General features: G+C 48.4%; 7 protein-coding genes across 12 annotated transcripts; 2 read left to right on the top strand and 5 right to left on the bottom strand.

The window, feature by feature from the left end:
• Window positions 1-15: 15 nt before the first annotated feature.
• On the bottom strand, window positions 16-2,420 carry LOC146288345 (uncharacterized). Its single transcript, XM_084698441.1, has 4 exons — window positions 2,173-2,420; window positions 1,058-1,098; window positions 816-841; window positions 16-637 (listed from the first exon to the last, which is right to left on the bottom strand). Exons 1-4 carry the CDS (start codon window positions 2,202-2,204, stop codon window positions 260-262), a joined length of 477 nt encoding a protein of 158 aa, XP_084554567.1. The 5' UTR covers window positions 2,205-2,420; the 3' UTR covers window positions 16-259.
• A 258-nt stretch (window positions 2,421-2,678) lies between these two features.
• Window positions 2,679-5,520, bottom strand: hspb2 (heat shock protein family B (small) member 2). The gene is made up of 3 exons (XM_084698440.1): window positions 5,201-5,520; window positions 3,778-3,968; window positions 2,679-3,267 (listed from the first exon to the last, which is right to left on the bottom strand). The coding sequence occupies exons 1-3, from the start codon at window positions 5,292-5,294 to the stop codon at window positions 3,040-3,042; spliced, it is 513 nt and encodes a 170-aa protein (XP_084554566.1). The 5' UTR covers window positions 5,295-5,520; the 3' UTR covers window positions 2,679-3,039.
• Window positions 5,521-5,649: 129 nt separating this feature from the next.
• Window positions 5,650-8,836, top strand: cryabb (crystallin, alpha B, b). 2 transcript variants are annotated; one of them, XM_084698439.1, is made up of 3 exons: window positions 5,650-7,095; window positions 7,450-7,572; window positions 7,747-8,836. In XM_084698439.1, exons 1-3 carry the CDS (start codon window positions 6,916-6,918, stop codon window positions 7,936-7,938), a joined length of 495 nt encoding a protein of 164 aa, XP_084554565.1. In that variant the 5' UTR covers window positions 5,650-6,915; the 3' UTR covers window positions 7,939-8,836. The 2 variants fall into 2 exon arrangements, with proteins under 2 accessions (XP_084554565.1, XP_084554564.1); XM_084698438.1 differs by having other exon boundaries at window positions 7,450-8,836.
• Window positions 8,837-9,449: 613 nt separating this feature from the next.
• cfap68 (cilia and flagella associated protein 68) lies at window positions 9,450-11,192 on the bottom strand. Its single transcript, XM_084698560.1, has 5 exons — window positions 11,124-11,192; window positions 10,702-10,874; window positions 10,175-10,427; window positions 9,921-9,990; window positions 9,450-9,848 (listed from the first exon to the last, which is right to left on the bottom strand). The coding sequence occupies exons 3-5, from the start codon at window positions 10,394-10,396 to the stop codon at window positions 9,643-9,645; spliced, it is 498 nt and encodes a 165-aa protein (XP_084554686.1). The 5' UTR covers window positions 10,397-10,427; window positions 10,702-10,874; window positions 11,124-11,192; the 3' UTR covers window positions 9,450-9,642.
• On the bottom strand, window positions 11,125-14,604 carry mia (MIA SH3 domain containing). Of its 3 annotated transcripts, XM_084698562.1 has the most exons (6): window positions 14,496-14,604; window positions 13,051-13,107; window positions 12,206-12,367; window positions 11,642-11,775; window positions 11,369-11,479; window positions 11,125-11,255 (listed from the first exon to the last, which is right to left on the bottom strand). In XM_084698562.1, the coding sequence occupies exons 3-6, from the start codon at window positions 12,321-12,323 to the stop codon at window positions 11,232-11,234; spliced, it is 387 nt and encodes a 128-aa protein (XP_084554688.1). In that variant the 5' UTR covers window positions 12,324-12,367; window positions 13,051-13,107; window positions 14,496-14,604; the 3' UTR covers window positions 11,125-11,231. The 3 variants fall into 3 exon arrangements, with proteins under 3 accessions (XP_084554688.1, XP_084554689.1, XP_084554687.1); XM_084698563.1 differs by lacking the exons at window positions 13,051-13,107; window positions 14,496-14,604 and adding an exon at window positions 12,733-12,969; XM_084698561.1 differs by lacking the exons at window positions 13,051-13,107; window positions 14,496-14,604 and having other exon boundaries at window positions 12,206-12,486.
• Window positions 13,012-17,916, top strand: bicdl2 (BICD family like cargo adaptor 2). Of its 3 annotated transcripts, XM_084698557.1 has the most exons (10): window positions 13,012-13,276; window positions 14,129-14,732; window positions 14,859-15,074; window positions 15,316-15,432; window positions 15,626-15,772; window positions 15,889-16,035; window positions 16,298-16,372; window positions 16,666-16,739; window positions 16,838-16,952; window positions 17,539-17,916. In XM_084698557.1, the coding sequence occupies exons 2-10, from the start codon at window positions 14,484-14,486 to the stop codon at window positions 17,713-17,715; spliced, it is 1,317 nt and encodes a 438-aa protein (XP_084554683.1). In that variant the 5' UTR covers window positions 13,012-13,276; window positions 14,129-14,483; the 3' UTR covers window positions 17,716-17,916. The 3 variants fall into 3 exon arrangements, with proteins under 3 accessions (XP_084554683.1, XP_084554685.1, XP_084554684.1); XM_084698559.1 differs by lacking the exon at window positions 15,889-16,035; XM_084698558.1 differs by lacking the exon at window positions 13,012-13,276 and having other exon boundaries at window positions 13,574-14,732.
• Window positions 17,917-18,032: 116 nt separating this feature from the next.
• crfb12 (cytokine receptor family member B12) lies at window positions 18,033-23,744 on the bottom strand. The gene is made up of 7 exons (XM_084698556.1): window positions 23,579-23,744; window positions 22,869-23,155; window positions 21,179-21,360; window positions 20,916-21,055; window positions 20,703-20,835; window positions 20,453-20,571; window positions 18,033-20,341 (listed from the first exon to the last, which is right to left on the bottom strand). The coding sequence occupies exons 2-7, from the start codon at window positions 23,078-23,080 to the stop codon at window positions 19,370-19,372; spliced, it is 1,758 nt and encodes a 585-aa protein (XP_084554682.1). The 5' UTR covers window positions 23,081-23,155; window positions 23,579-23,744; the 3' UTR covers window positions 18,033-19,369.
• Window positions 23,745-23,952: the final 208 nt, after the last annotated feature.

Below are 23,952 nucleotides of genomic sequence, written 5' to 3'. Positions count from 1 at the left end.
AGCAAACCCATTAAATAACTGTCAGACGATTTTTTTTTAATAAAACATGGAGTTATTTGATATATGTTATACACATAAATAGTCAAATGATTTCACACTAAAAAATTATGAATATCAAGATTCATTCTGTCACGCGACTGAATATAAGAAGTAGGTAGTAGGATGAATAGAGTAAACCATTCAATCATCTAGCAATCATGTGTGAGGTCTTTATAAAAGTTGTAGATAGAAAAAGTCTATGTGTGTGTGTTGGTCAATTCTACACCACAACTGGTTTGTGTTGGGTGGTGTGTGTGGGGCGGGGGCTGCTGGGTCTTGGTTGTTGTTGGCGTTTGGGTGTTTTCAGAGCACCAGGGGGGATGAGGATGTCGGCGGGCAGGGCAGAGGGCTTCACAGGCGAGGGGCTGAACTGGCGCTGCAGGCTGGTTAGTTTTTGGTTGAGCTTCTCGCCCCTGGGAGTAAAGTTTACGGAGGCATATTCTGTATTCGGCTCATCTGAAGGGGACGGAAACTTCCTCCCTCCGCTGGCGGCTGGGTGGGGCATCAGCTGCAGATCTGCATAGAGAATCCCGTCAGAGTCCTGTCTCTGCCTCTGGCCCTCGTCAGGAACATCGTCATATATATGGACGTCTGGGACCTGGGTGGTGGTGGTGTGTGTGTGCGTGCGTGCGTGCGTGTGTGTGTGTGGAGGGGGCGGGGGAGGGAGAGAAAGTGCCATCAGAATATGGTCATGACAAGTTATAATCATATGTCCATTATGGTCATATAGAAACTGTTCATATGCATCATTCAGTTAACTATAGAGAGAATCTGACCTGTTCCTGAGGCTCCACTGGATCACCTGACACACACATACACATACACATACACACATATACATCCACACACAAACAAGAGAGATAGAGAGAGAGAGTTTTAGTTCCCACTAAAATGAGCTACTTCCTTTCTATTCATCTCACGTAGCCTTATGACAGAGGTGGGCAGGTGTCTGCAAAAAACAAGTAACCTACTGCAGGAAGATGAATTCTAAATAAGTTATATCCTGTGGGCGTCTCACCTTTTCTCTTCTTGTTTAATTTCCTGGGATTTGCACCCCATCTGGAGAAAAAAACAACACACAAACACACACACACACACACACACACTGTATTTAGCTGTTATGAATCCGGAATAGCTGAATGAGTCATATTTTGGCATGGTTCCATTGATGGGCATTCTGGCTCTTTTTCGTGAGCTGGGTCGTTTGACTCAGCTCACTGAAAAGAGACGGCTCTTTTGCCTCCCAAACGGTTCTTTAAAAGTAAATGTTTTATGACTTTGACTATGATGTGTGGTGTGAAAACAATTCAAATTCAATTATTAAATGAAATCATACTCTACCTTAACCACAATGTCTTTAAAAAGGCATTGATTTGCTATGGCTCTACCCCGAAATTTCGACTAAGCCTACTGGTCTGACTGAGTGTGTGTGTGAGTTGGCCCTCGGCCCTCCCTCATGCAGTATAATTGGTTGACACCGCGTGTATGATTGACAGGAACACAATGTGAGGCTGATCGTGTGCGCCTTTAGGCCTACAAGTATTTTGTTGTTGTTCTTTGAATTAGTCAATTATTTTAAATACAATTGAAATTCATTATTTCATTATTACATAATCATTTAATTTCTACAGGCTATATTAATCTATTAAAAACAGAGTCTGCTCTTAAGATATGCCAGCCAGCTCCCGACGTTCACCAACAAGGAACGACCCATCACTAGTTCCATGGCACCATTCATTATCTATTCCAATCCATTCCATCGTCGCCCCAAGCAGGTCATCAACCACCCTTTACATTTGAAACATTCTGTAAAACAGCTAGCCAACACAATGACAGTCATTGTTGAACAGATGGATCAATAACAGCTGCCGAAATTAGGTCAAAGATCAAATTCCTTAAGCTGGCAAATGCACTTCTTGGCTCCAACTATATAATTTATAATTACTGACAATGTTGAAGCTTGGTATGGAGCCCAACAGCATTTTAGTGGAAACATTTCCGTTAGACTACAACCACTTACCACCTCAAGACTTTACAGGACAAAAACGCGTTACCAGCGATTAGGCCAAATAATAAAAACGTAGGCCTAGTTTATTTAAGATGAATGTAAAGTTTAATTTGACCTATGCCTACCTGTCGAGTGTTTTGTTCAACCTGTTGCCCATGGTCGTTCATCACCAGTAAATCCCCAGAGCGACTTTCGTTGAATTAGGTTTTGTTTCCGTGTTCAATGCAAATACCTGTTCAGTGAAGGAGGAGCGAACTGCAGGTGTAACGGACTCGGTGTGGGAATAGTGTGGGACGACGACCTTGTTAAAGTGGTCTGGACTTTGCGCCTGAACGCAACACAAACACACACACACGGCTAACTACAGTTTTTTTCTGTCGTAAATCACTGTTGTCAACGATTAACTAAAGATGTTTATCAACAAATTCATTATTTGAAGCAGTACGCCTATGGTGTTCAAATAACTAAATCAAAATTCCAGATGTCATTTTGGCTGTCAGATTGTATTGAAGCATTGGGAAGTAAACGCTCATTGAGATTGTAATGTCAAATAGATCGCATAGAATTGTGCAAATCGGCTGCTACAAAAGTGGACTTGCTTTAGAGGCCTGACATATTAAACACAGACAGGTTGTATACCAGACTACTTTTTAATATCACAACTCTAGTCAAGCACGAGAGCTACAGACATAATCTGTGGGAGGGGATGTTCAACTGATGGACTGTATATCCATCAATCACAGACGCTGTTTGTTAGAGCGGTGTATGCATGAACTGTGCATGTCAGGACAGCAACACCGTAGCTCAACCCTTCCTCTCTCCCAGACCTCCAGAAGGGGTTTGGAGCTTCCGGAACGCTACGGGTCAGGTGACACGTCCACTCCCAGTGAGGTCCTTTCCAGATCATCTTGGGATATTTCAGATGTTTCCAAACCTCTGGTCGGTAGGACAGTCCAGCCGCTGGAGCCTCATTTGCAGAGGCTGCTTCCCCTCTAGGACTCCTTGGGGGCCTTGGGGGCCTTGTCGGTGTGTATGGTGCACAGGTGTGTGACGGGGACCTCGGGGGTGGCTCTGGGGCTGGACATTGTCAGGATGCCGTCGTGCGACACGCGGACCTGGAGCAGGAGGGGGTCCACACCTGCAGGCAGGATGTAGGTGCGTGTGAAGGACCGACTGACGAAACCGTGGGCGTCCTGCTTCTGGGAATGATTTCCTGTCACCTGACAGAAGACGGAGAGAGAGGTCAGATAGAGTGTGTGGTGTTCTGTTTGCGTTCTTGCTACCTGCCCATTCTTCCCTTCTATATTTGGTCGTCTTTCTACCGTTTATTTGTCCTTATTCTCTTTCTTTTCAGTATGCCGTCGTAACAGACATGGTCTTGCTCCGACCGATGTTCGCCCCTCACAGGGGTCGAACACGGCACCTCTGACTTCCCAAGCACGACCACTACCAGCTACGCCAACGTAAAGCTAGCTATTCGTTGACGCCGGTGGCCTGTTTACATACTTGAGGAGTGAGTTTAAACCGATACCCACCGGCTAAACCGTCTCTACATTTACATTTAGCAGACACTCTTATCTAGAGCGACTTACCCTCTCCTCTTACCCTCTCTTGCCCTCTCTTGCTTAATCATCCATTCTTCCCATCATCCTTTTTGTCCGTTTGAATCTATTGACTCCTTCTGTTTTCCACTCCTCCGTTCTCTCTCAACACCTCTCCTTCTCGCTCACCTCCAGCAGGTTGTCAACAGTGCGCACGGTGAGCTCGTCGGGGGTAAACTGGCAGACGTCCAATTGAACGCGCCACATTCCTGACTCCTCCTCTATCTGTGAGAAGCCCCGCTCCAGCTGCTTGGTGATTCGTGGACGTACGTAGTATCCATGGTAGAGGGTGGGGGTCAACAAGTCCTGTGGAGTTAAGGCTATGGAGCATAGAGGTGGGGCGGAAATCAAAATCAACAGAAATGAATGTATACAGGGGCGGTTCTGTGTGTGTGTGTGCGTGCGTGGGAGGGGGGAGGTGCAGGGGGGGAGGGCAGTGCCCCTATGACAACAAGCTTGGACCCCCTTTGTGCCCCCCTACATGTAAAGTCTGAATAATGATAAACATGATCTTTTGCCCGTGAATGCCTGCAATGCAGTGCAGAAAACTACTTGACAACAATAATGTTTGATGTAACTGCCCCCTCTAACAGTACAACTGGCCCCAGCTTGGCCACCCTAGTTGAAATGGTCCAGGACCTCTCCTGCATGTATAGGCCTAGTAAAAAAACGTGACAGTCTGGCTTTTGAAAAGGAATGGCATGAATGAGGTCACTTGAAATTTAAATGTAAAATAAGAGTGCAGCGGAAGCATTTAGTCAAAAAGAGGAAGTTGACACTTCATAGGTGTTTACCCAGTGCGGAAGGGAATACGAAACTGCCAGTCTCCAATATCAGTGGAATCCAAAATACTCACATGTTATCTTTTGAGCCGGACATTAGGACCTCACCCCTGCCCCAATGATGTTGGTGTGCTGACAGTATGTGTGTTTGTATGCTATACTTAGTTTCCTGTCTCACTGTTGCATCAATACGGTGTATATTTACATTCCTAGTCTCCATGGCTTTAGAGCTTTGACGTCCCAATACACGGGTGTCTCTCCCTCTCTCCTTGACTCTATCCCTTTGTGTTTGTATGTAAACGGGTCTGTGGGGGGTCTTGCGTCTGGGGAACTAAAAATGGTTTGATTTGTGTGTGTGTGTGTGTGTTGGAGGTTAGGAGGTTAGGCCATATCTATCATACTAGGAGAATGTTCCAGGCTTGCATATCTGACATAGCTTATTAAGGGGAACCCCATTTAGAAGGAGCTTCTATTTTTACACACAGATTTGCCCAGGTCAGTGTAACTGCAGCTCTCCTTCTTAAATACACACACACACACACACATGCAAACACAGACACAGACTGACCAAATTCTGAGAACAGAGGACCAGCTGATGATGACATCGACAACGAAACAATTACGACACAAAACCTCCCACTCTCCACCTTATCACACCCTCAGCGGTATTACTTCACCAACTCAAACACACACACACACACACACACACAAGAAACACACAAGTCAGTGAAACTCAAGCAAAGACACACACACAAGCATCAGGTTCCTACCCTCTCCGAATGTTTGGTCGTAGATACGGCTTGGTGAGTTCAGCTCATACTGGGTACTCATAGGATATGCATGCGGGACCGTTCGCTCTGCCATTCTGCAACACAATGAGAGAGAGAGAAACAGAGACAGAGAGAGGGGGGAGAGAGAGAGAGAGAGAGGGAGAGAGAGAGAGAGAGAGAGAAAGAAGAAAAGGGCAGACAGGGAAAAGAAGGTCCAGAGACAGAGTCGACACAAAATAAGTGCCACAGGATTGAAGACAGCAAGTGAGAAAGAGGGAGACAGAGGGAGGGACAGTCAGAGGGAGAGAGAGAAAGAGGGAGTGAGAGGGAGAGGGTGGGAGAGAGAGATAGAGATAAGGAGAGAGAGAGAGAGAGAGAGAGAGAGAGAGAGAGAGAGAGAGAGAGAGATGAAGGGGCACAGGTTTGGAGGAATGTCTGGCTCAACAGGGATGGTGATAAAGGCACTGTAAATAGAGAGGGAACACTGTGAAACTCTCACACTCTCCAACACAATTTTAGAACAGACTGAGTTAAGTGGACTCTAGAGTCTAGCGCACATTCAAATCTCTGTACTGTATGTCTGTACTACTGGATAATGTGATGGATTTGAACGTCTGGTTTAGTCTGGTACAATTACTACTACAGTTACTGGTAGATATCAGTTTAGCTTGAAATGTTGTATTTATCAATACAGAAAATTAGGGGTATGGTCTTGCTTGGTACATCTCTTTGCCCCAAAAAACACCTTCAGCCCAACTTGTGTCTGTTTGAAGATCATTGGTAGATAATTACATAAATATCCATTATTCCCTTTTGACAGATAGTAGCCTAAGGACTAACAGGTGATAGCTTGGGTTGTTAATAGCAGTCATATGCGCAGTAGTGATGCAGTTATCAGCAACGTCAGAAGGGCTTATTAAGTTATTGCACAGCCCACGAACTGTAGCAAAAATTTAGATGTAAACTAAAAAACAACGGGAGAGAAACCTGACACACACACACACACACACATACACTACACTGCACTTTGTTGCCAAAACTGCTAATCACCACAGTCATATCCCACCGGACATCCAGCTGCCCCCTGTAGTCTCCTGCCCGTGTCCACAGCCCTGCCTCTCTGTCTACTTTAGGACTAACCCTAATGCTCTGGCACTGAGGTGACATGCATACACACACACACGTACACACACTCACCAACGTTACACACCCAGACAGGGGCATTTCCTGGGCAGTGACCACGGGGGCATCAGCACTATTCACTGCCAGGGCATCACCCCATCATGGAGATAGAAAGAGAGAGAGAGAGAGAGAGAGAGAGAGAGACAGAGAGAGAGAGGTAGTGGGTGTGGAGAGAGAGAGGAGGATGAGAGAGAGATGACGGGAGAAAAACAGTTGACATCATTGTTCCAGAAGGATCAGACTGCTGGCAGGACCGGAGCCCACGGTGGTAGACAGAGGGATGGAGGGAGGGGCGCGAGACAACAGGAGGGCAGAGGGCCCGAGGGGAGGGGGTCGAAGAGGGGTATATATGAGCCTGCTGGGAGAGGCAACAGCTGCATCAACCAGCTCCACGGTCCAGCCAGAGGAACCAACCACCAAACTTTCCGCAACGGCAACCTATCCCACCATAGTACCCAGAGCTCTCTCTCTCTCTCGGGCGCGCTTTTTCCTCTTCTCTCCTTCATTCTCTCTCTCTCTCACGGAGCTGAGTCATGGATGTCCCTATCCAGTACCCCTGGTACCGCCGGGCCTTCTCCCACCGCATGCCTGACCTGTACTCCGGAGAACCCCTCCCAGACCTGGCCCTCGGCTGGCCCTTCACCTGGCCCTTACCCTGGACGAGGACCTCCTTCCCACGATGGCTCAGCTGGGCCGATGGTGGACACGCCGAGGTAAGACAGGAAGTGAGGTCACCTGACACTTCCTGCTACCGTTGACTTCTTTGGATGGAAGGGAATGAACAGAGCCGTGAACGAGCTGTACCGTTCTGTGTGTGTGTGTGTGTGTGAAAGTGAGGGAGAGCAGGAGAGAGAGAGAAAGGGAGAGAGAAGCAGACACAATGCGACACAGAGAAACCATTGTTTGTGTGTTTTGGGGTGGGGTGGTGGGGGGGTTGTATTCCTGTGTCTGTCGTTGCCTGGTCAAACGCTGGTTTTGGACATTCAGCCCACAGCATTCCCCAGGCAAATACATAACCCTGTTGCTGTTGTGTGTGTGTGTGTGTGTGTGTTTGTTTGTGTGTGTAGATGCGTGCCGAGAAGGATCGATATGTGATTAATCTGGATGCAAAGCATTTCTCCGCTGAGGAGATTAACATCAACGTCAATGGAGACGTCATCAGAATACATGCCAGGCACAAGGAACGCCAGGTCAGAACACAGAGACAAACACACACATTCACAAAAGGGCATGTGATAGAGAAGAATTTCAGAATATTGTGGACTACAAACATGGACTCTTACTCTTACACACACACCCCCACACACACACACACACACACACACAGACACACACTCTTTCACCTCCTCTGTGTGTCCCAGCAGGATGACCACGGCTTTGTGACGCGGGAGTTTGTGAGGAAGTACAAGCTTCCCGGCGGCGTGGGTAGTGGTGATGTCACCTCGTCTCTGTCATGCGACGGCGTGCTGACCATCTACGTCCCCCGGGGCTGCGCTGGCCAGGAGCGAACCATTCCCATCACCTACGAAGATGGGGCTGCACCACAGAAGAATTAGAGCCCATGCCCCGCCTCTGACCTCTGACCCCCCCCTGCTGCTTCCTGTCTGTCTCTGACTTCAACCCGTGTTGGTTTACAACAGAATCGGTGACAGCCATATGACTGAGGGCAGTTTGAGCTTATAAGAGTTTTACCTATTCTGTTCCTTCGGATCTCCAAAAGCTTTTATTGGGACCGGACCATCTCCTAATGATTTATAGACCAAAAAAATGGTCCACCCAATATAGCAAGAACACATTTGAATTTGATTGTTTCCATTTGATGGGGATGCATCGAACCGATCTCACATCAATCAATCTAACTTTCAAAATCATATGTCTATCAAAATGAGGTTCTGAATGTCCGTCAGTCTACAGCCATAACATTTGTGTTTATGTCCATTCTAGTGGTTCGACATTGCGTGCTCTGGTCTGGTAAGTGGTCAAGTGTTTGACTATAACTGGGTATGGCCTGTGGGCTTTTGCAACCTTTGTTTTCATTCTAATCTACTTACGAATCTAACCCCTGACACAAAGAAGAACACGTTTTCCTCAGAGCTGAACCCATCACCAATGCTGCCCTATACTGACGGGGTTTTGGAGAAACTGTGTTGCGAGTCATCACAAACCCAAGAGATTGTCATACCTCTGAAATCCCAGTACCACAGAACAACTTAGAACACTTACCATATCAAAAACAAACGTTCACGTGACTGTGTGCGGTTGTCATTCAAGTCGATCGATATGTGCACCTGTTGGCATGTATAGTGGGCATGTATGTGAGTTTGTCTGCTGCCTGCCTGAAAGTCTGCATTCCTGAGTGAGTGTGTGTGTGTTCAGTCACTGGACCAGGGACCACGTCATGTTCTTCACTCCAGAAGAGGAGGGAGAAAGGGGGAGGCGATCAAAGGACGGAAAGCTTGGGCGGGGGGGGGGGGGGGGGGGGTAGCGGAGAATAGGGCTGAGGAGAGAGCGAGAGCTGGGGGGGTGGGGAGTGGGGTGGGGGGAGGGCGGCAAAGCCAACAGACGCAGGTTTGTTGGGGAACGGGTGAAAGACTGGGCTCCTGAAGGCTGTGACAGGGGGGGCTCAGAGCTGCTGGAAGCCTGTGAGAACGCGTGTGTGTGTGTGTGTGTGTGTGTGTGGATGTGGGCAGGCAAACGTGCATGGGTGTCTGTGAGCATGTGGGCCGGGGCTCCCGTCATGAACTGTGTTTGCTGATTAAGGCTTCGTCATTCCTTTGTATCCAAGACAACCCCCTGCTGTATTAACCCATCAGTTCACATGTTAACCAAGTAGTCAATAGAATAGACTAAGAATAAATGATGAACTACAAACGCTGAGTCTGTGTCCTTTGTTTCAGTTAGGCGGTAAGTGCTCGGAGAAAGCCCCATTACAATGACGGCACTTCCAATACAAATAAACCCACATTTAACTTGTGTTTTGGTGGGAAAAAATCTGACAAACTAATGGAGCTGAAGCATTCGTGTACATTGGGAAACTTCAAACAGACTTAACATTTTAGAGGGTTCCTTTATTGTTTTTATTGACTTTCATTGTTTATATTGGTATATATAGTTGCTGTTTTTTTACAACAACAAAAAACAGCAACTAGGTTTGGTTAGACAGAGGTAGGACTGCATTGTAATAATATAAATGACAGATGCAAACCGAGACAAAGACATTGTGTCCTTCCCGGTGAGGTGATGGTGGTGGTGCTGATGGGTTACTGAGGAGTGGAAATGGGGGGTTCAGTCTCCCCTGCCTGTGCATGTAACTCAGGAGTTCTAGGTGTGTGTGACGTGTGTGTGCGTCCACGCAGAGAGGCCGAGGACGGGATGTAGTCCCGGCGGTAGCAGGACTTGGGAGGGCTGCTGGGGGGGTCTAACTCGGGCTGGTGACCGGGAAAACTCCTCACCTCTCTCCGCTCACCTGGAAGAACAGGGCAGGTCATTTACCTTTGTGTGTGTGCATTAGAAATTGGTCCAGGTTTGTTGTACTTACAGGTATATATCGGTCTCCTCTCTTTTCTTTGGAAGGCTGAAGAATAGCTGGTTTCAAAGTAGTGAGAGAACTGTGAAGGTGAGGTAGGACTGATTAGGGCACCTGTGTGGTGTTTACAATGGAAACTCATTGGCAAAGCCATACTAGTCTCAGAGGATTATTTTACTCAACAGAAAATGTGTTTGTCATTTTCAAGGGCAAACCAGAAAAGCTACGAGGCTGCATTGGCTTTTCTCTGCTCCGCAACCTCGTACCTGGGAAGGTAATGGACGTAATATCCTGTTATATTTGTTGTCTTTACGTTGTTCGACCCAGTTTCCTATCAAAGTTTTCGGACCGTAGGTATCCTCGTTTGTGCCACAGCGCCATCCGTACTGACAGAACTTGTCCTCGGGGCGCGCGTCGCTCCAGACTTCGCCTTGGCCAGATGCGCGCAACCCGTAGTGGAACGGGGGCGAGCTGAGTGGAAACTCCATCCTGCGGTCTTGCAGCAGTGCAACAGATAGCCTACAAAGAAAGACAGACATCTATCCACTGTTCCACTAGAGCATTCGATTACCACTTTAGTATTTAGGTCACCATGGTTTCAACTGCACTGACTAAACGCTATGTCTTTGACAAACAAAAAAAGGCGAGATAAGATAAAAAACGGCCACTTTTCAATTTCACATTTCCAAAACAAATAGTAATAGATATGTAAATACATTTCGATCTACATCAGTTACTAGACCATTGTATTCGTTGTCAAAGGTTTTGACAAGTTTGACGCTGCATTACTCACGTTCATCCAGTGAATGAAACGCGCATTCCGATCGATAAAAGGGGCTACATGAAAAATTATTAGGCTAGTGGTTGCTGAACCGTCCAGAGGCACCTCACTCGACACACCAGCAGGGCTGTTGTGTTGTCAGAGCATAAACTCCCCCTGCGCGTTCTTTTGTTGAGGCGCGCTTCCTTGGTGACGCACATGCAGGACATAACCAAAACTTTAAAGAGGAGCATCATACAGTTCATTGGCAAACAATGGTAACGGCAGACAAGGCATACGTCAAGGCAAAGCATGACCAAAGACTTGTAGCAGCGCTGGTTCTTTATTTTGACCCAAAGAATGTAAACACTGACATTCATACGCTGAACCTCTCTCTGTTGAAGAAAAGCTGCTATATGTGTAGGCAATGTAATGCTGAGAAGGCTCTGCCCTACTCTAAAGAGAAAGCACGGATTGTTGGGTAACGTGTGGAAGCTTCCGGAGACTTGTTTGAGCCTTCATCCATGACTGTAGAGGCGGTCTTAGACTGAGCTGCTGGAGCATCAGTTACAGTAGAAGTCCCATTTCTGCAGGAGTGGAGAGTAGAGGCAAGACAAATAAGTGCTTGTGTCGTCATAAAAAGGGCGTGTGCGTTTTAGGGGGGAGGTCATTGTGTGTGTGTGCGTGTTTATCCACCTACATCAGTCTTGACCTCAGTGGTGGCGGGCATGAGTGCATGTGTCTCCTCCACCACGCTGCTGGGGAAATGGCCCAGACGAGCCTCCTGCTCTCCATAGTAGGAACCCTGTACCTGTTGGCACAAACACACTTCACGTGAAGGCTCACCCTCACCCTAACCCGTGGGGGGAATGACGTGGTTACACATCCTACTGCACGCGCACAAAGGAATAGAAACGAAACCATCGCATTTATGTTCCACCCATAACACGCAGACACACGTGCTGACACTCACGCTGCCCGCCCAGAAGAGGTTCCCTCTGTCTTTCAGCATGGCGTAGACGTAGATCAGCTGTCCTTGTCTGATAGGGATGAACCTGCAGTCTCCAGGATAGTAGTCCTCCAGGGCACGGGCTATTAGGATGGGGTCTGCAGAGACAGAACACTATCTGTAAAACTTGCAAGCACTGAGTATATTTGCTTGAGTCTGTGAGCGTTTGCTTGCGCCTGGAGCGCCAAATGGACGGCGGTTTGCATGTTTCAGGGCAGTTTCGTTCACGTTATGGCACCAGACAAGCTCAATCAAGCACAGGGGGGTGCATTTGAACAGATTTCAAATACGATTTGATCCCGCCTTAAAAGTGCAGAACGTTCCTCGTCACAGCATTGTATATTTTATCATGACCGATCGACTGCCACTACGGTTGCAGTGAAAACGCACAGTTTGGCATCGAGTCGCCTATAAATTGGTCAGCCCAGAGAGCGTTCTGAGGACTTCCAACGTGTGACACAGCAGTACCTAGAGGGTGGCAGGTGAATGTAGAGGCTGTTAAGTTGCACTTGTAGTTGGTTTACTCACGGCTGCATTCGGCGTCGGCGCAGAGCTTCTTGTCGGACAGTTTGGGCATCTGCCTCCCTGCCTGCGAGAGAGGCAGCAGGAGGCAGGCTAGCAGGACGAAGTGGAGAGCACGCGGCATGGCTGGGTCTGAGGCTGGTGGCAGAGCAGCCCGTGGTTCTCCCTCTGGGAAGGAGAACAGACAGGGGGGTGGGGACTTCTCACTCGCTCCGTCACACACACACACACAGTTCTGTTCAGTCCTCGGCACAGCAGGTAAACAGGATGAGGAGTAGAGCGGGGGCCTGACAAGACAGACCTCTGGTTGTTCGATCCCCCTCACCCCTCCACCCTCAGGCCCCCCAACCACCATTTCACCCTGAGTAACCCCCCCCCCCCTCACACACACACACACGCTCTCACTCCTCTCCCCATAGCAACACACTTAACTCACTGTCTGAAGACTAGAGAAGGTCCCACATCACATTTGCTCATAGCGCTGGAATATGGTACTCAATATTGCCTATTTCTCCTTAGACACAAACATTTACCTGAATTCGACCGACAGAACTGTAAATCTGGACCAGGTCACCTTATGCCAGCCCCCTCACACAAACTAGGACAGCTCCTCTAATGGATTCCTCAAATTTGTGAGAGCTGGGGTGTGCATGTGTCGGTGTGGTGCGAGTTTGAGACCGAGGGGAGAATCTGTCACAGCCAGTTCTCCTTTTCCACCACTAGAGGTCAGTGCTGACAGCCCGACCCTGGTCTCAGTGGCGCAACAGAGTCTACAACAACAAATGAGGTGCTGACACAACAGTTACCTGTTCCTCAACCAGAGGGCTGAGCCACTTGCTGCATTTACATACCTTTCCACACCCAGGACCGGCATCAGCTCCACGGAAACGGACCCAGCACACACGTACCTAAGCAACCCAACAGGAAAAGCCACAAAGAGTTGGCAGGGGATTGCCAGGAAGAGAGACCTAGCTATGGACAGATCAAACCTGGGCTGGGCTAACTCACAGGACTGACCCATAGGTGGACTGACCCATAGGTGGACTGACCCATAGGTGAACTGAGCCATGATCCCAGGTGAGTGGTGGGTGGGTGTATGTTTTTGTAAGAAGAAATGCTACGATATCTTCAGCGTGCCCATGGCAGAAAATTGCTGTTTACAGAAGATTGATACTGAAAGGAAATCGCATGAGGTAGGATAAGGGCAGGGTTTAAAGCATGTTGTGTTTGTGTGCGTGTCTAAATTAGGTTTCAGTGCTGTTAGGCGTATGGGGTGGTGGTGTTGCATAGTCTGGCTGGGTGAATTAATAGGGAGAATTAAAAAGACAGAACGTCACTGTTTGATAGAGGCTCAATATCAATGAGTGGCTTTCCCATTTATCAGCCAAACATTGACTTAGTGGAGGCTTATGCAAACCCCAGCCAGTCCCAGGGGAGAGGGGGAGAGAGAGAGGAACACACTGAGAGAGAGAGAAAGAGGGAGAGAGAGAGAGAGAGAGAGAGAGAGAGATAGAAACCGTGATGAAAACCACAACATAATTGTGATGATGCTGGATAAGTTAGGAAAATGAACGATACATATACCAACATAAGCCGTGGATTTAGAGACGCGCAAAAGGGATGGCGTTGCTGGGACTGGTGGAAGCGATGGCAGCAGGGGTGGCAGTCACAAACAAGGTGAAATCATATGTCTGTGGAATGTGGGTGGTGGACCTATGTTAATAGTGGAGCAAGCGAGCCACAAAAGCTGCTCCCAAACAAAAGAACTGGTTTAAGGTCATGCAAGATTACATTACAACATTACATAACATACACACCCATGAACACTGTCTCCCGAATACACACAAACACACAACCACAAGATTAAAAAAAATGTATTTGTCTTTTGGTATGCAAAGTGCAGTTCATCATTGGTACCTTGTCCGACAGGACCTGACCAGACCAGAGTAACAGAGACCAGAAAGACCACGCCAGGCCCTCCCCATAACAGAGAAGAAAGAAGACCAAACTAACCAGACCCAGTGAGGCAGACCAACCTATCTAAACACAAGGAGGAGAACAGTCAAGACCAGCCGAGCCCAGACACCACACTCTCTCTCCGCCACCGACCATCACCCAACAACCGACGAAGACCGCGTTCCATCGTGGTGCTTCCACAGGCTCCTCTAGGCGTGTCTTGGTGTGTGTGTACATGCAGACAAGGAGATAAGAACCCAGCTGAAATGATGACTCGCTCCCTTTGACCCCCCACGACCCCATCCTTGGCTGACTGACCCCCAGAGCCATGTTCTCTCACCGGAATGACAGCCTTCCCTCCCCTAGTCTGGAGGACTCTTTCTTCCCTCTCTCTTCCTCCTCGTCCTCCCTCTCTCTCTCCCTGGCGCTCCCCTCCTCCGCTGCTCATTCCCGGGTGGGGGAGGGCGGGGAGGGCATGGAGACGGATCTGATCCTGGCAGCAGAGTTGGGTCAGGCTCTGCTGGAGAGGAACGAAGAACTGGCAGCCACTCTCGAGCAGAGAGAGAGAGAAGTCGAGGTGAGAGACCGTAAGAGAGAAAGACAGCAAAACAAACGTAGAGAGTAAGAAAAACGGGAAAGTCCATGGATTTACTGTGACGCTGTGTATGCCTTTTTTGTTTGTGTGTGTGTGTGTGTGTGTCAGGTTCTGCAACAGGAGAAGCATGTGCTCCAGAGAAGGTTGGACATGAGCGAGATGACGTTGGGCCAGAGAGAGGCGGAGCTCGCCTCTGACATCACAAGCTTGCGCGAGGAGCTGGAGCGACATCACAGCCGGGGGCGGGACCGTCGGCGGGATGAGAGCGAGCAGCTCACTCAGCTGGCCAATCACAACCATCGACTGGTCGAACAGCTGGCTGAGGTAAACACTCACCTGCAGTTCAGGGATCTCTCTGGCGGGGGAGACAAAGAAAGGGTGGAGAGAGAGAGAGAGAGACTGGGGGTGTGTGTTTGTGAAGCAGTATCGCGGCAGCAGGAATGCAAACCAACAGGTTTGATATAGCCTCCCTCCCATCTGTGTCATCTCCCTCTCGCTTGCCTCTCACCGGTCTCTCTCTCTCTCTCTCTCTCTTTCTCTGTCTCTCTCTCCTCCCTTCCTCCAGGCTGTCTCGGTCGAGCACAGTCTGAGGTGTGAGCTGAGGTCTCTCAAGGAGGAGATGGACGACTCGTCCTTCAGCCGGGACATCAGCTTCACACAGCTGGGGAGCACCCAGGCAGAGGTACAAACACACGCACAGCTCCCCTTCCGGCCGTCAGCCATGCAGCGCTCTGGTCGACGACGGCCAAACGTGTCATGCACGTGACCGTCTCCGTTTTTCCCCCTGCCTCGTCCTCATCTCCTCCCGCTCTCTCCTTCTCTCTCTGACCGTTCTTCCTGCTTTTGCCCCCCGTCTTCTGTTTCTCCACGTCCAGAACAGAGTTTTGCAGGAGCGTCTTTCTCTCATAGAGAAACAGCTGGCGTCGTCCCAAGACGACACCGATAGGCTGAGGGCGGAGAGGGAGGGGCTGAGAGAGAGACTGACGGAGATGCAGACCAGTCTGAGAGAAAGAGAAGCGGAGGTAAAAAGAAGATTTACAAAAAAGAGACACAGGGTGAATGGAGATTGGAAGAGTACGTTACACGGACTAACCTTTCTAACCCGTGTGTGTGTGCGCGTGCGCGTGCGTGTGTGTAGCTGGAGCAGGAGCAGGGGGTGGTGTTTGAGTTGCGGACGTTGAATCGTTCTCTACAACAGAGAGCCCTGAGCCTGGGAGAGGAGAGCAGTGTGGAGAACACACACACACATCCCCAGTCTCTGCATAGTGAGATACAGCAGTCACAGGTACACACACACACACACACACACACTGTATAACAAAGCTTCCAATGCATAGGTTTCAACCGAAACGCCATACAGTATCAACAAACTAACAAACTAACTACTCACTTTCACCGTCTCTGACTCACTGACAAGTCAAGGTTGTGCAATACAATGGGACAGTGCCTTTAAAGGGACAGTATGTTATTTAGTAACTTCATTCATTAACTCTACGGTTGCTTTACTATGTGTAGAAATGGTTCTGATGAGTCTTGTCTCCTACTAGGCCAAAGAGGCCCACCTCGTCTACTCTGCAGTCCTGCAGGCTAGAGACGAGGAAATACACACTCTGAAAGAGGAGGTGGGTTCTGATTTCCACACACACACACACACACACACACACACACACGTCCACACACAGTAGTTGCATGTTGAGCGGTTACGGAATCGGGCTAGTAATCAGAAGGTTGCTGGTTTGTGCCAAATGACGTGTCCTTGGGCAAGGCACTTCACCCTACTTGCCTCGGGGGAATGTCCGTGTACTTACTATAAGTCGCTCTGGATAAGAGTGTCTGCTAAATGACTAAATGTAATGTACAGATAAAAAGTCATTCATGCCGGAAGACACAAAAACATTCTTTGTGTCTGCTTTAGCTGAGCGCCAAACAGGCTGAGCTTGATTCTCTGAGCAAGGATCTTGAGCAAATTCCAGGAAAGCCCTCCTACAGGTAACGCACACATACACATACATTCGCTTTCCCAATTTTTTTTATATTCTCACTTTGTCCTGCACATACAAATAACGTGTGTGCGTGCGAATGCTCAGTTCTCTAGAGAACGAGGTCATCACCGTGCGCCAGGAGAGAGACTCCCTCACACAGCAGCTCCTCAACACCATCAAACACAAGGTGGCGCTGTCTCAGGAGGTCGACGCGTGGCAGGTGGGGGTCCACGTGTGTCCGTGCTCACGGAAAGGGAGGCGTGTCGTCCCAATCGCGTGCAGAGCTTTTCGGTGTCGTTTGGTTTCCGTGTTTCACGTGAGAGCCGGACCTCTGCTTTTTTTTCTTCCGTAAAGCTGTTTCTCAATGTGTCTTTGTCTCTTTCCGTCCCCCCCTCTCTCTCTGCCTCTCTCTCGCTCTCGCTCGCTCTCTGTCTCACACTCTCTCTCTCTCTCTCTCTCTCTCACGCACTCTTTCTTTCCCTCTCTCTCTCTTTCTGTCTCTCTCTTTCTTTCCCTCTCTCTCTCTCTCTCTCTCTCTCTCTCTCTCTCTCTCTCTCTCTCTCTCTCTCTCTCTCTCTCTCTCTCTCTCTCCCTCCCTCCCCCTCTCTCTCTCTCTCTCTCTCTCTCTCTCTCTCTTCCCTCCCTCTCTCTCTCTCTCTCCCTCCCTCCCTCCCTCCCTCTCTCTCTCTCTCTCTCTCTCTCTCTCTCTCTCTCTCTCTCTCTCTCTCTCTCTCCCTCCCTCCCTCCCTCCCTCCCTCCCTCCCTCCCTCCCTCCCTCTCTCTCTCCCTCTCTCTCTCGCTCTCAGGAGGACATGCGCTTGGTGATCAGTCAGCAGGTGCACCTGCAGGAGAAGGAGAGACAGAAGGCGTTGGAGAAGGAGAAAGAGAGGGGGCTGCAGAGGGGCTCTCGCACCAGGTCCCTGCGAGTGAGAGGGGAAGGAGGGAAAGGGTTCTTCTCCTCTCTGTTCAGAGGGGACTCGTAGAAAAGAAGAAAGAAAGAAAGAAGTCATTTTCACACCCTGCCATTGGGCCAGCACATACCTTCTGTAGCTCAGCCATCACGAAAGGTTTCAAAAGACAAACCATTTAGATGAACCTTTTGTATATAATGTTCACCTGTATTAATTATTATTTCGTAATTTATTATGCATTTGTGTATTGGAAATAAACATACTTTAGTAACACTCTGTGCCAATGCTTTTGTTTTTTTGGTTCTTACAACTGCATGTGAGCTTCCTAAGTCGGATGGCTTACAGGAATACTAGAACTATACAATCAAGAGAAAAAAACTGACCAAAAATTAAGCAAATTAATTTATTTGCGTACTGTTAATAGCAAACATAAAAAGTACCATGTACAGCACAATACAATATCCTACATACAGCACCATACTACACTATTTTCAGTAACATTGCAGGTTGTAGGTTAGAATAGGTTATAGGGTTGTAATAGTTATTATATGCATTTAGGATTAGTATAGTGTATTATTCATTGTTATTTGTATATTTAGGAAGTTTCACTTATTTAAGCTCAGCATAGATGTAAATGATGTTCTGTGTACTTACATGTTATGTCTGACCTTGTGTTGTTCTGTGTACCTGACCAATAAAAGACTTGAACTTGGACGTTGAATGCTTCTCCATCGATGGCTACGCCATATCCTGATACAACCTGAGCATCTACTGCCAGGGTTTTAAAGTGGGCCAAACAAAACAATGTCCTTTGACCTGACTAATTGGACAGTGTATTCATCGGGGGTCATATATTGATTTTATAGGGTATTTCACACTGTTCCTTAAGGTCTCTGAATAGGGTATGTAACAATGGTTGGGCTGAAAATGGCCTGGGTGCTGTTCTATGCGCCCTAATGCACCCTGTGAAATAGAAATGAAACAAAAGGTTTTCACTCTAGGTGCACGAGGACCTGAATTGATAAAGGCTGAATTATTTCCATAAGAATGTTCAAAGTAAAGCAAAATGAAAATCGAACAACATTGTAAATGAATTTCATCACACCAAGGCCAACATGACACCAAGATCACCAGACCAAGATCAGATCTTCCTTTAAACCTACCTCTCCATGATTACTGTAAAATGATTGGAGAGAGAAAGAGATAGAGGAGCAGGGACAAGTAGGACTGAGCCAGAAGCAACAACAAGGAGAAGACAAGGATCCACACATCCTTTTTTATACCGGAGTCAGGTGGCTGAGCGGTTAGGGAGTCAGGCTAGTAATCTGAGGGTTGGCAGTTCAATTGACGTTGTGTCCTTGGGCAAGGCACTTCACCCAACTTGCCTCGGGGGAATGTCCCTGTACTTACTGTAAGTCGCTCTGAATAAGAGCGTCTGCTAAATGTAAATGTAAATACCCAACTTTCTGAAACCCTTCCTTATCAACATAGGCCTACAGGATGACTACCAATGCAATAGGAGGTTGAGAAACGATGAAAAACATTAAGCATTCCATGTCTTCAGAATAAATACAAGATTAGATCATTCTTAACCCTGACCCCTGACTACTGTGTGGCATCCCTGTATGGACCTCATATTATGAAGTAAACAATGTAAAAAAAAAAGAGTAATGAGCCAGGGTAAAGTCTCAATGTTACTGAACACCATGGGGATAGGGGGGGGGGATCAAGGCAACCAGTGAGACTCGTACTCCGAGCGGACGACCACCAACAACTCCGCCTCAGAGGGGACGGGGGAGTGGCCTGGGGCCATGTCCTTCACAGCCCCGTCCCTGCCTCCCTCGCTGTCCGAGTCAGCGTCTCCAGCTGTGACCCTGCTGTCTGTCTCTCCCCACTGGACTATTACTCCAAGACCTGTTGTCCCGTCTGAGTCGGTCACTCCGGTGTCAGTCGCTCTCGCCTGGTCGCTCTCCCCCTCCGTGTCTGGGCCCTGTGGGAGCTGGGTGTCTTCCGTTGGGCCTGCAGATCCCTCAGGGGTCAGCGGGTCTGGATCGAGGTCACACTCCAGGTCATCCGAGACGGAGATGTAGTCAGAGAGGTAGGCTGGGTTGACGGATATGGCCGGGGAAAGAGGTCCTGATCTCTGGTTGGTACCTTGGTTGGTACCTTGGTTGGTACCCTGGTTGGTACCTTGGTTGGTACCCTGGTTGGTACCCTGGTTGGTACCTTGGTTGCTACCCTGGTTGGTACCCTGGTTGGTACCCTGGTTGGTACCTTGGTTGCTACCCTGGTTGGTACCCTGGTTGGTACCTTGGTTGGTACCCTGGTTGGTACCCTGGTTGGTACCTTGGTTGGTACCCTGGTTGGTACCCTGGTTGGTACCTTGGTTGGTACCCTGGTTGGTACCTTGGTTGGTACCTAGGTTGCTACCCTGGTTGGTACCCTGGTTGGTACCTTGGTTGGTACCCTGGTTGGTACCCTGGTTGGTACCTTGGTTGGTACCCTGGTTGGTACCCTGGTTGCCAAGGATCAACCAGGGACCTAGGTCTGCCCCAGCTACGCCTACTATGGATATGTAGATGTTGGAAGCACAGTCTACCTCCTCCTCCTCCTCATCCAGCTGTCTCCTCAAATGTTGGCGCTCACAATGCACATTCTCTGGGGTTAACAAGCACTGCTCGGAGGACTCCCTGATATGCTATAGTCGGAGACAAAGAGATAGCAAGAGATGGAATGATTTCGTTTAGACATCGTGTGGGCAGAAGCAATGTGATGGATGACAATAGGCTTATGGGTCAGAGGTCAGTACCCGTATGATGGGGGTGTGGTCTTCGTGCTTCTGGCAGCTCCATGTGAGTGCGATCAGTCCAATCAGCAGCACGAGCAGCGCAAACAGGCCCACGGCCCCGGCCACGTACTTCCCAAAGTCTGGGAAAACATCCGCACAGATCAGACACACAGCACTGGCCAGAGAAGCCCAGGCACACTTTCACCATGAAGCGGCAAGTGAGGAAATGTGTCCGCCCACGGCGCGTGTCGTTCCCAGACTGCCTGGCTACCTTGGCGCGGTGGCAGGTCGAAGCATCTCTCCGCGACCTTGTGGTGAAGCAACTGGTGTCTCGCTGAGGCCGAGAGGCAGTAGGAGTGGTTGGGAGCGAGTTTGTGGAACTCTCGACGTGACGATGACACCACCTGAAATCAGAGGAAAAAACGAACGGTGTAGGCTTGCTGCGGACGCGTGCGTGAGCGTGAGCGTGCGCGTGCGGCCTTACTGTGGTAATGTGACCTCCCGACCCATCGCGTAGTGTGAGAATGTAAGTGAGGCGGGGGAGAACAGTCTGTCGGTGGTTCAGAAACACGTGCACACTCTGATTCTCCACCGTTACATCCATCGTGGGAGCACTGAGCAGACCTGGATGAGCAGACGTGCACACACGCACAGACACACACACACAGACACACACATGCACAAAATAAGGTGGTATTCTGTAGGCAGAGCAAAACGTGATTCTCAATATAGGTGAAAGCGACTCACTGTCTCCGTAGGGCTGGACAGTTCGGTTCAGATCCTTCCAGGGGGATGTTTCCCCCCATCTCTCGGCTCGGACGCGGACAAGGTAGAGAGCGTAGAGGTTGGAGGTCAGCGGGATGTCCAGAGAGCACTCGGTGGCGACGGTAGGATTGCACCCTCTCAGGTCACGCCAAACCTTTTCCCGTCTGCACAGGAGCATGAGATGTAACTGTCCACTCTGTCTCTCCTTCTCTCACCGTCTGTCTGTCTGTCGGTCTGTCTGTCTGTCTGTCTGTCTGTCTGTCGGTCTGTCTGTCTGTCTGTCGGTCTGTCTGTCTGTCTGTCTGTCTGTCTGTCTGTCGGTCTGTCTGTCTGTCGGTCTGTCGGTCTGTCTGTCTGTCTGTCTGTCTGTCTGTCTGTCGGTCCGTCTGTCACTCTCTCATGCTACCACATATTGCTCTGTGAGCAATCCCTTTTCACAACCCTTGAGCCCACAATCTGGGACTCGACAGGTCAAGCAGAGAAAGGTCAAACCGCACAGAGACAATGTCATGAATTGTCTGCCACGTGACTGAGCAGTTAGAACTGGAGCTCAATTGCGAAGCACTTGTGTGAGGTCTGGGCAAAGGTTCATAAAACTCTCACTTTACAAACAGCCTCATGCCTCACTTTCGCTCCATACAGAGCGTAGAGAAGTATGAATAGGGAAGCAGAAAGTGTTTAGATGGCTAGACAATGGAATAAATACAGTTAGCAACCTTTATAAAGATGGTATATTTATGTAATTCACTGAATTAGTCCATGAGTACAACTTGGAAGAGAAAGGAGACTTTTGGAAATGAGACAAATGAGACACTTTGTGAGGAAAAGGTTTCAATCAAGTGAAGTGGGTAACCCAATTGTTGACTATCTTGACAACCTGCTTAAACGTAAGGCTACAACATTTTACAAAACATTTATTTAAATAGCAGCAAAATCTTGCACCGATACTACTGGACACCAAATAGGCTTTTCAAAATAGGACTAATAAGTACCAACACCGTAAAACAGGGAGGGGCACCTTTTTGCATCTTATTTGGCATTACATACTGGAATTCTTAGGGACATGGGCAGGACTCCAGTAACCATGCCAACATCTCCAAGACTTTGCCTTTTGAGAGATAACTCTATGAAATGCCAACTCTGACAAAAAGCACATAAGTCCTGATGGTTGGGATAGCCTCTGCTGCCAGAATTATGGCAGGGAGAGAAACCAGAGAGACAAAGGGCACATGGCTGGTTAGTTTGGACCAGAGAGAAGCAGGTGGAATACTAAGCCCTGTTGGGTGAGTGAAGCACGGTTTTGAAGGGGAAAGTCATTTTTGTTTAACTTTTGTGGATTTTTGTTGGACTTTTTTTGTCTGCTCCTGGAAAATAAAGTGCCGTCATCTTGTGGAACCTGTTTTTGCGTGGTCCTTCCCACCCTGTTGCAGTGCCTCATTCTTGCCTGCCCTAGTCAGCTCTTCTGGTGACGTTACAAAATGTAATGTAATGTCACCAGGATAACTGCTTTGACTAAAATGTTATTTCACTACCCGTGTGTTCACTATATTTTTTTCATTATATTATTTCTTGTCTTATTTAACTTATGTCAGCTGTAACATATCAGCTGTTGTTTGTCGTATTTGTTTGTCGCAAATAAATATTTGAATATAATACTGGAACTGCAACTTACTCAACAGCTTTGAGCTGGGCAGTGTAGTTTGTGTCGCTGGGGTTACCTGGGCCTGGCAACCAGCGCACACGACCAGTGAAGTCAAGGAATTCCACATTTATACTCTGAGGAGGGGAGAGTGGATCTGGCATGCACACACACACACTCACACATAAATACAAAAACACTTGTTGGTTTAGCCTTGGGATGAGGGTCAAGTGGGAGATGAGCATTGTTTGATTACTAATGCCTGTTAAGCAGTGTTGGATTGCTCATGCCTGTGTTCACAGGGGGCTCCTGTATGGCACCTGTGTAGCACAAAAAGAGGGTTAGAGCATGATTGGCCAGGGAACTATTTCACAGTACAGAGGGTAAAACAGATTTTCTCGAGTTTTTCCATCCCTTCATTTAGTCCTTAACCAGAGCTTATTCTTGCAGAAACCATAGCAGCCTAATTATAACAATCTATCCCAGGGCTGTCAGACATATCTAAGGAAATAAGAAAGAACAAAAATCAATCATGATATGTGCTGCTGTACTGTCACTTGAGGCTGGGTAGAATAACTAAGAATCGGCTGCCCTACGACAGACTTGTCTAGATATTTCCTCCTAACCCCACCCCCCCAAAAAAGAGCTCTGTATCAAAACAGTCAATTAACCTGGTGAAAAGAACCTCAAGTTCATACATGCATTCTCTTGAATTGCCCCGCAAGTGATTTAACATGACTCACCGAGCATTCGCCAATCGGGATGTTTTCCCATGTGAAGACGAGGATATTCTCATTGGTCACGACCGGCACCTTCAAAACTGTTCACTCTCACTGACATTATTGGCTACGTGTAAGAGCTGGTGGCTCTGCCTTTCTGTCCACATCATTGAGCTGATCCTACTTTTAATTTCAGACCAACTGCGAGTACTCCGAGAAAAAGTGTCTTGACAAAGTAGAGGGGCGTGACCTGAGAGGCAAGCAGATGTGGCTTCAATGAGGATTTACAAGACAAACCGGCTCACACAAACACAAAGAATGCGGATGCGGGAAATAGATGTATAGATAATTCTGTCAAAACAGTAGCCGGATGAACCGGAATGAAATCATTCCACTGC

Source organism: Hypomesus nipponensis, chromosome 5 (assembly GCF_054491055.1).
Source record: "Hypomesus nipponensis isolate SF chromosome 5, ASM5449105v1, whole genome shotgun sequence".
NCBI classification, from domain to species: domain Eukaryota; kingdom Metazoa; phylum Chordata; class Actinopteri; order Osmeriformes; family Osmeridae; genus Hypomesus; species Hypomesus nipponensis.
Note: the sequence above shows the minus strand (reverse complement) of the source record. Positions and strands in the feature narration are given on the sequence as shown.